Raw genomic sequence first — 10789 nt, 5'->3', positions numbered from 1 at the left:
TTTTTTCCCCCCAAATTGAGATTCTAAAGTTCAAGGTCAATTGGTATCTATGTTGATAAAAATCTGTGCTTGTGTTATGATTTTTGTCCACCAAATCAGGAACTAGACAAGCAACATCTGGCTTGATTTTCCTAGAGATCTCTCCCTTTTTGATGGGTACCATCAAATCTGTCTGCCACAGGTTTAAGTGAGGCAATCTGCCCCATCTTAGCCCTTGATCGATCCCAAACTCTGGAGCCAGTTGAATTCAGCTCCAAATGAAGTGAAAAGATAACTATGTAGTTCAAATTCATCTTGACTCAAAGTTTCACTGTTTTATCCTGGCTAAAGCTGTTCACTGTGTCTGTGGTTTTCTTACATAAATTTTCAATCCAGCTAGTGCTATTATACAGTGCCTTTTCCAACCCTGATGTTGGGGGTGGATTTTTAGTGCGCATATTTTTCCCAGATGTTATAAGCTCTCCATAGCCCTCTTGGTGAGCGAAAGCATATCCAGATCTTCTCGAGCTTGATCTGTGGGTCTGAGGCCTTCGGCTACTTAGAGGCCTTTCCTTCTTGTGAGCCTTCTGCTTCTGGCGGATCTGGGGAGGAAGTAGGCACAGAGTGAGGTGATACAACTCAACAATGGACTCTAGGCAGTGGGCCACATTGTAAAGTGAAAGCCTTTTCAGTACAAACAGTATCATCCGTAATAAAGCATTCACCCAAAGGTAAGTAAAGGTTTTGGGGGGGAAAAAAAATCTATTCAAAAGATTATACTGGACACTGAACAATGATTTTTTTTTTTTTTTTCCTACCAGAAGACTATTAAGTAAACAAGAAGCATGAACACTCATTTCATTATTGTCTCCATTTCATATTCCATCTTGGGAAAAAAGATTGAAGTTGTCAAAGACTTCAATTTGCTTGGCTCCACAATCAACACTCATGCAAATAGCAGTTAAGAGATCAAATGAAGTACTCCATTAGGTCAATTTACTGCAAAAGATCGTATTAATGTATTCAATAGCAAGGATATCAGGGTAAAGACAAAAGTGCACCTGACCTAAACCATGGTATTTTCAATAGCCTCATATTCCCATGAAAGTTGGACAATGAATAAGAAAGACTATAGAGTTGATACATTTGAATTCTGGTATTGGAAAAGAATAATAAAAGTGCCATGGACTGCCAGGAGAACAATCAGAATTACAGTCAGAATGCTACTCAGAAGTAAGAATGGTGAAACTTTGTCTCTCAGACTTCAGACATGTTTTCAGAAGGGACCAGTCCCTGAAGAAGAACACCATGCTTTGTAAAATGGTGGGTCAGCAAAAAAGAGGAAGGACCCCCCACACACACACAAGATGGATTGGCACACTGCTAGCAGCAATAGGCTCAGATGTACCAACAACTGTGAGGATGGTGCAGGACCAGGCACTGTTTCGTTCTCTTGTTCATTGAGTCACTATGAGTCAGAACCAACCTGATGGCATGTAACAACAACAACAACATATCCATCTTAAATGAATTTGAACATACTTTAGTACAAACATATTTTTTAACATGCACTACCTGGTGTGGCACTGTGGGTTAATGCTCCAGACTGCGCCATCGGCAGTTCAAGTTCACCAGTCACTCCTTGGAAACCCTATACAGGGTTGTTATGGGTCGGAACGGACTTGACGGCACTTAACAACAACAACAACAACCCAAACTCGGAGTCCTGGTGTGGAGCTGTGGGTTAATGCACCAGACTGCAAAGCCGTTTGAACTACAAGGTTGGTGGTTCAAGCTCACCAGCAGCTCCTTGGAAACCCTATACAGGGTTGCTATGGTCAGAACCGACTCAATGGCACTTCCAACAACAAAAACAACCCAAATTCAGTCAGTTTCTAACACTTTCTAGTCTCTTTCCTCAAAAACATGTGTTCCCCCCCGCCCCTTTTAGATGTTCTTAAAAATCTAACTGTTATTAGTAACTGGAGTAGGAGAAGTTTTAAAAAGAGGATTGAGAGTAAGAATTCCCCAACTCTTGAGGTAGGTAAATGTACCATTAAGATTTGTATGGTTTTGTTTTCTTTTGGACTTTCTGTGGCCTTTTGAAGGCTCAACATAAAATGGGTGGATTTTCAACAGGCCTTTCATTTCACTGTGAAGTTGAAAGGGAAAGTTACCAGGTTTGGTACAAGTACCCGATGTTCTCTTATTCGGTTGATCTGACTTTTGTGTCAGAAGAAAACCATTAAGCAGAAAATCACGTACTGATTCAACCTAAGAAGAAATAAATGTCATCTGTCTTCCTTCAGTTCATCCATCATTTTACTGGGTTTACATAAGAATCAGCTCATAGGACCAAAGGGAAAGGGCAGTCGTGAGAGGAGACTCCATGAGCTTGTCAGAAGGCATTTCCTCATACTTGGGTCCCAGAATGTGAGAGACATCATGACAAAGAAAGTTCAATCTCAGTTCCTTTCACTCTCAGGAACCTGGCCACTACTTCATCAGCATTTTCCCACAGTTTTGTGATGTGGCTACAAAGGCATTCTACCCTTTCTTTCCTCTCTCTTGTCTCTTTATATTTGAGTCCTTATCTAACCTGGAATTTGTCTTGCTGACACTCCTCTTTTCCTGAAACATTGAAATATGTTCTGCTAATTTCCTGGCTTAGATATTTCTATACAGTAAGTCCCCAGGTGACTAAAGTCTGACTTAAGGACAACTCATATGCACCCTTTAATGTTATGTATATTTGCACTCAAGTGTGGCAGTGGTAGTGAGGTTGGCCTAGGATCGGACATTATTTCGTTCTGCTGTGCATGGGGTCGCTATGAGTCGGTTCCGACTCGATGGCACCTGACAACAACAACAATATTTGCCCCCACATTGAAAAGACTGAAGCATCCCCTACTCGCAACATATTCTTCATCACAGTCATCTTCATGTACTCAATGTGCAGCTTTTAAAACATTGAAAATGCTTCTAGTCTTTTCTTGCACTAAAGTAAGGCTAAATAAAAAGGGTATACACATTTCTGACTTACCTACAAATTCAACTTACAGACATACTAAGTATCATCTTGTTTGTAACCTGGGACTGCGAGTACCCTGTTCTTTCTATTTATCCATAATATTGCTTTTGCTTTTCTTAAATTGGTTAGAAGGCTATAGCTCCTCCATGTTTCTGGATCTGCTCTTATATTTTCACTGAAATTTAGAGCCTTGTCACCTCATACCATACTTGTCTCCTTTTTACTGTCAATAACTTTCCCTCTAGCCTAGCTTTCCTCTGGAACAACTGTCTACAATGATCTTGGTGAGCTTCTTTTTAAAAATCAACCTTTTCACACAGCCAACGTAACTTCTAATTTATAACCCTCAACACACATTTAGTTTACACACCTCTCTTCATTGACACCCACAGTAAATTGAAGATGTGGGCAGTCTCATCTCATGTGATGCCATGCACCTGTGGTTGTCTGGTGATGGACATCTCACTAGCCCTTCCCTAGGTAGCTCTCCAGTCAAGCAGAAAAGAACAAGGTTCCAAGAGCCAAGAATGAGGCCAGAAAGTACTCATCAGCACTGGAACATACCTGATCACTCAAGGTTGGGTATAAATCCACTTTCAAAAATCTGAACACCATCACAGGCATAACCGAAGCCACTGTTGTTAAGAGAATAATAAGCCAGATGTAATTCTGAGTCAAGGAATGCCGTGCATTTCCTGTCATTAAAGAAAAACATACACTGTGGTTATAATCAGTCTGAATTATTTCATTAATAAGCTCTGTGAGTTAAAGCACTGGACTACAAGGTCGTTTGGAACCTCAAGGCGGCAGTTCAAGCTCACCAGTCGCTCTTCAGAAACCAATTGGGAACCGAGTGGGAACCAATTCCACAGCACTTAACATAACAATAACAATTCTTAGGTTAAGGAAATTTTTTTGAAATGATGAGGTTTGGACTAACTACAGGAGAGTCACTGGGTATTTTCCCCAGTATGTTTAATGGCAAGAAAATTACCTTTGGCAACTGCTTAGTGACAGATCACTACCAGACTGAGCCAAGCATTTTCTGACCCAGGCTCAGGTTAGCTTTATACATGTGGTAAATTTCTCTGATTCAGCCTCAAGACTCCTTGGCTACAAATAAGCCATTAATTTTGAAAGGCATATTTATCCTTCTTGGTTTTGTTTTTAACTTTTTTTATTGTAAAGAATATAGATAACATAACATTTTCCAACTCAACAGTTTTTGTGTACACAGTTCAGTGAGACAAATTATATCAATCACATTGAAGGCACATTTACTCGTAGTGACTCTTGTATAAAATCTGCACAATACATCAGGAATGCAGGTACCATCTCATATAATGGTTTTGTTGACTGGCTGTGTCTTAAAGGCCAAACTTTACAACTACTAATGTGGTGCTGTGCATTAATGTGCTGGACTGCAAGGGTGATTTGAACCACACAATCGGTGGTTCAAGCTTACCAGCCACTCCATGGAAATCCTATACAGGGTAGCTATGAGTCAGAACTGGCTCAATGGCACTTAAAAACAATAACAATGTATCACTATAATACTGGTAGCGTAGTGGTTACGAATCGGGCTGCGAACCTTAAGGTCAGCAGTTCGAAACTACCAGCCGCTCCGCGGGAGAAAGATGAGGCTTTCTACTCCCGTAAAGATTTACACCCTCGGAAACCCTGTACAGGGTCGCTATGGGTCGGACCCGACTCGATGGCACTTAACAACAACAACAACTATAATACTATTGGCCCATGTTGGTTTTCTAGGGATTCATATGATGCCTTCAGAATTATCTAGGACCCATCTCCCAATGCTAATGTGTTGTTAATACCATCTGAATGGACTTTAGATATAAAGACTTGGCTACTTATTGATATGTTTGCGTTTCCTAGCTTTGAACAGTAGACTTTGCCTACTAAAGAGCAGCTGATTCCAGTTGCCTGCAGACATGGACAGAAACAAACTTGACTCAATAAATCAAATGTCTCTGAACTCCTTGAATCTCAGCACCCGTAGGCAGGCTGGAAAGCAAGCTTCACTTAACCACACTTAAGCTTGCTGTTGGTGATTAATTAAAAATAAGAAAAAAAAAAGTGTTTTGGGTTTTTTTTCTTCCTTGAATCCTAATGCTGATCTAACTTTTGAAAAGTCTCATTGGCTCTCAGTAATTACTTCCTGGAATGGCATGTGCTTTGCTGTAGAGAATGGCTTCCTCACAAATGACTTTCCCCAGTCAAGAAGTTCCAGTCTTATGCTTGTTAGAATGGTCTTAGCACTGGAAGTCTTCTAGTGAATGCACTGAACTTTCAGATTTAGCAGCAATAACTAAAAATACTTAAAACATAGTTTTTTATGTTCTTTCCTAATATGCTTATTCTTGTTCCTAACCAACAAGTCTCTACATGGTTGGAATCTTTGGGTAAACAAAGCATTAACAGTACATAGTTAGTAAGAAGGGTACAATTTAAAGATTTCCATGTACATATAGGGTAAACAAAGTTGAATGAACAATATGTTTAAGTCCATGTGTGCCTTTAAAAGAATTACAATCTTGTTGCTGTTGTTGTTGAGTACTGTCAAGTCAGTTCCCACTCAAGCGACCCTCTATAGAGTTTCCGAGGAGTGACTGGTGAGCTTGAACCACGGACCTTGTGGTTCAAACCGACTTTGTGGTCCAGCGTATTGATCCACAGCACCACACCGTGCCTTTAAATCAATGGCAATGATTGCTCCTGTTTTTCTTTCTACATGAATCAATCTTTGAACAATTGTTTGTAGACTTGGTTCCCCAACCAAAACACTTATTGCCAAGTATTATATGTGTCAGGCTACATGCTAAGCTTTTTACATCTACTACTTTATTTTAAATTTCTATGAAACTATTAATATCTCCAGTTTACAACTAAGTACATTAAGGCATAGAAAAGAGTAGAAACTTGCCCGTTTCTTACTAGCCAAGAAAGATAGAAGTGATAATTCTGGCACTTGAATCTTGAGTATCCAATTCCAGTGTCTTCTCTTCACGCTGTTTATGGACTAATGGATGCCCATATATTTACATTATGTATCTTTTTTTTCTTTTCTTTTCTTTTCTAAATACAAATGAATTTCATGGGTGAACTTTGGCTGAGAACTTTGGTGATAATTTGGCATAAAGGCAGGATTCTACTGTTATACATAAGGAGTCCTGGTGTGGCGCTGTAGTATAAGCACTGGACTGCTAGCCAAAAGCTCAGCAGTTCGAACCCACCAGCTGCTCCTAAGAAACCCTTATACAGGGTCACTATGAGTTGGGACCAACTCAACAGCTCTTAACATTATCTATGGACTTTTCACAGGCCTTGAGGCAGCCCTTGATGCATATACTATGCCTCTTATTTATAAAAGGAGATAGGACAAGTCCCTTTATGGACCCCAGAGGCTATTATCACAGTGATTTTTCTGAATATTATGGGAACAATAGGAACTCGTTTCAAGTTTAAAAGTCTGAAGACATTGGCTTAGTCAATTCCTATGAATCATCGGTCATCCAAAGTCCCTACACAATGCAAAAAATAAGTTACAAAGACAAATATAGAATAGTATCAAACTAGACTTCATTAGACAATAAAATTCACTTACCAACAAATGGAAACTGGTTTGGGAAGACACCAAAGATGCCATTACTGTGCATTGCAAATAAAATGGAGAAGTAAGTGGCGATGCTGCCCCAGATGAAGACATGATTAATGACAGTCCAGTAGCTGGTATCCAAGGCTATCTGTCCATAGAAAATCAAATGCATAAGAGAGATCTTTGAGAACTAGAACAATGTTGTTTTACTGAGTAATGTTTCCCTAGAATTGCTGTGTTCAGCCTAGATCGTTTCACCTATTCAGCTGTCAGGCCAACTATCAGCATTCTCACTTTCTTCATATTATGAGAGACTGACTTAAATTCATCATTTCAGTAGATAATGGACTTTAGGACCTGTATATTCTAAGTCATTGTATCACTCGAGGTTGAGATGGAGTGAGGGGATGATATGTTAATATTAAGTAAGAAAAAAGAAAGCAGAATGGCTTATAATTTTAAAGCTACTTTCCAGATTTCTTTCAAAACTTTTCTATTGGAAAAAAAAAATCTGTCATGAGCAAGTGCAACATTTTATAATCTGTATATAAATTTAATACATTTCACACATTTTCACAGGACTATTGTTACACATTCATAAGCTATTTTTTATCAGTATTTCAACTCATTTCCCCAATCCTTTCTCCTAAATTACTCAAACAATAATAAATAAAATTCTTAATCATCTTTGCCATAAAATTGAGAAACTGGAATTCATGTGACCTGTGAGCATGTTCATAGCCCTTCTCCCTTCCAATAACTTTTGTAGACATTCAACTTCAGAAAAGAGTGGTCTTGTGAGAGGCATCTAAGGTTCATGTCTCTCCATGTGAGTAGGAAAGTAGAGTGATGAGAATTGAAGATGTTTGGAATCAATTAGTACAATGGACAAATAGAACAGGTGAACATCAGTCTCCACTAGTCTGAGAGCAGACGAACTAGATGATGCCTGGCTGTCACTACCAACTGCTGTGAAAAGGACCACATCAGAAGGTCCCAGAGAGAGTGGCAGAAAAGATGGGAAGAAACACAAAATTATAAATATATATTAAGAAAGACCAGGCTTACTGATCAGAAAGAGACTAGAGGAACCCAAGATTATGGTCTTCAACCACTGTTCAGTTCTGGAAAGGAACTCACCCTTGTGACCCAGTTTTCAGCCAAGCAGTAGATCGGTATATGGTGGGGGCAACAACACAAGTAAGGAATGATCACCACAGAATGGGCAATCATTCAAGATCAAAAGGGCAACATTTACCTAAGGACAAAGTTGAGAATGGATGGGAAGGAGAGTGGAAGGGAAATAGGAACCTCAGGGAGGAAGTAGGATAATTGTTGTTGCATGAAGGGATTGCAATCATTGAGATGAAACAAAGTGTATGAGTTGTTGAATCATAAAACTGATAATCTTGTCTGTAACCCTTTACTCAATTCACAATAAAAAGTTAAAAATAAAAAGAAAGGAAGCACTGGAGGATCAAGGAAACCAATGCTGTATATGAATCCTTGAATTATTCAGAGAAAATAATGGTTCTCAGCACCATTACTTGTATCTCAGAGGGTCCAAGTGATCCAAGCAAAGCCTAGCAGTTCTAGCAAATCCTGGGGTAAGACCATACATTTTTTTGGTTGCCTGAGGGGAATAATGACTAGACCACTCCTAGTATGGACAGACACAGCCATTTCTTACTGGCAGTTTGCTGTCCTTTAAACTCTCAGTCCATGCTCTGAATGCTGCAAGTCTTGGATGTGAACTACAAGGATTACAAGAAGATAATTTTTTATCTTCTCAAGTGGTCTGAGAACAGACAGCCAACTCATCCAGGCCCCAACAAAGATGCTGGTTTTCTAGTACATTTAGCTGCAAGACATTAAACCAGCATCTTCAACTTTACCTTCTACCACCTGTCATTGAGTTTACAGTCACCAAGAGACACTGATAGCCAAAGAAAAAATGCAACCCATTTAAGGTTTGAGTTGAAAAACAAAAGCAGGTTGTTCCTATTGAAGTAGAACTCATAGAATAGACCAACCTAAATATATCTAAAACAACACACAGCATCTCTATACGACAGAGGAGAATCCCAAAGGTTTCCATGGCTTTACACCTTTATGAAAGCAGACTGTCACATCTTTCTTTCACAGGTGGCTGGTAGGTTCAAACCACTGACCTTTCAGCTAGCAGCTGAGTGCTTAACCACTGCACCACCAGCCCTCCTAATAAAACAGACAGCTCTGCACTATAGCAATATCAGTTGCAAATACAACAAAAACGTTTTAAGAACTCTTGAGGGTATGCAATTAGATCACAGAAAATATTTCTGGAAGACAAAAGCATTATTTCTGAATTTTAAAATTCAATAGAGAAACCCAAAAGACTAGTCACTGATGAGAAATGAATTAATATCTTGGAAAAACAAATGAAAATCATACCTCACAACAGAGAGCAAAACTTGAAGAAATGGGAGCAAGGGGCACAAAGATATGAAAGCAAAAGGAAAGATCCACAGATGGCAGATCCATAAACTCATTATATAAATAGGGGACATTCTAGAAGTAGAACAAAGACTAAGAAGTAATGGGGATAGAAACGACAGAGAAAACCTGTGTAAAGAACAGTATGCATTTTTAGATTAAGAGGGCCCTCTAAATCCTAAACAAATTAATGAAAGATGATACATTCCCATGACATTTGTGAAGTCCAAGGATAAATAAGGAACATAAGCTTGTACACAGAGAGGATATTACTTACAAAGGAAAAGGAATCAACCTAACAGCAAACCATTGGGACCATGTGGGACATTTACAAAGTTCTACTGAGAAAGGCTCTGACTCAAGAACTGTATGCCTTTTTAATACGTTATTTAAATGCAAAGACAAAGAAGGGCTTTCAACTCAAAAGTAGAATGTCTATTAACCCTTTCTGAAGAAATTACTCAAGAAGATTAATGCAACCAATTAAAAATTAAATCAGAACAAAGGTTTCAAAATAGTGGAAGACAAAAAGCATAAGAAATGCTGATAAGCAATGGTTCTTATAAATGGATTTCTTAAGCAGAATTTGCCATTGAGTGACTTCTAACTCATCACAACTCCACTTGTTTCACAATATAACCGTGTTCCATGGGGCTTCAGTGGCTGGTTTTTCAGAAGTACATTACCAGGCCCTTCTCCTGAGGCACTCCTGGGGAGGCTCAAACCTCAGATTTTTTGGTTAACAGCCAAGTGCATTAACCAATCACACTAAGCCCACAACCCAGAGACTCCACTGGCATCAGAGTACATAAGGGAATAACTTAGGGGTGAGAAACGGTATCAAGAAAGCAAGATATGTGAGAATAGTAACACATCTCTTTAAAATAAAAGCAATAAGATAACCCAAAATTTATGTTAATTGCCAAAGACCAGTTCACTAAAAACACTTTAATGTCTCTTGTGATGTAAGAAACACACTGGATTGCTAACCACTAGGTTGGCAGTTCACACCCACCAAATGCTCCTTGGAAACCCTCTATAGGGTCTCTATGAGTCAGAACTGACTCGACAGCACTTTAACAACAACTTGACTGTAATGAAGAAGTGTGGTGGCTCTGTAGGATAAGCATGAGACTCTGAGCCACAAGTTCAAGCCCACCAACCGCTGTATAGGGTTTCCGAGGCTGTAAATCTTTGCAGGAGCAGAAAGCCTCAGGTTTTTCTCCCACACGTGGCTCCTACAGAGCCATCATGCTGCCTTGAGTATGCTGTTATTAATTTCCATCGAGTCAGTTTCAGCTCATAGCCACCCTGTATAGGGTTTCTGAGGAGTGGCTGGTGGATTTGAACTGCCGACCTTGTGGTTCAATCTGACCTTGTGGCCCAGTGCTTTATCCTACAGCCCCACACCAGGACTTCTCATTAGAATACTGTTGTTGTTAAGTGCAATCGACTCACAGTGACCCTGTCTAGAGTTTCCAAGGAGCAGCTGGTGGGTTTGAACAGCTGACCTGTTGGTTCAAACTGACCTTGCAGTCCAGTGTTATATCCCACAGTGCCACACCAGGATTCCTAGCACCAAGAACAGTTTGAAAAGCATTTTCCATTTACTTTATCCTTCAGATATAGTGTAGTGGTTACGAATCGGGCTGCGAACTGTAAGGTCAGCGGTTCGAAACTACCAGCTG

General features: G+C 39.5%; 1 protein-coding gene across 1 annotated transcript in view; it reads right to left on the bottom strand.

The window, feature by feature from the left end:
* Window positions 1-299: 299 nt before the first annotated feature.
* The window catches only part of ATP8B4 (ATPase, class I, type 8B, member 4), a 266323-nt gene continuing 255833 nt past the window's right edge, over window positions 300-10789 (bottom strand). The window contains exons 25-27 of the mRNA XM_006831865.1: window positions 6636-6774; window positions 3575-3705; window positions 300-581 (exon numbers count right to left, since the gene is read on the bottom strand). Of these exons, the coding sequence (XP_006831928.1) occupies window positions 300-581; window positions 3575-3705; window positions 6636-6774 (552 nt within the window). The remainder of the gene's footprint in view (window positions 582-3574; window positions 3706-6635; window positions 6775-10789) is intronic.

The sequence above is a fragment of the Chrysochloris asiatica genome, unplaced genomic scaffold, assembly GCF_000296735.1.
Source record: "Chrysochloris asiatica unplaced genomic scaffold, ChrAsi1.0 scaffold00004, whole genome shotgun sequence".
NCBI lineage: Eukaryota > Metazoa > Chordata > Mammalia > Afrosoricida > Chrysochloridae > Chrysochloris > Chrysochloris asiatica.
The sequence above is the reverse complement of the archived record's forward strand: the minus strand, read 5'-3'. Positions and strand labels throughout refer to the sequence as shown.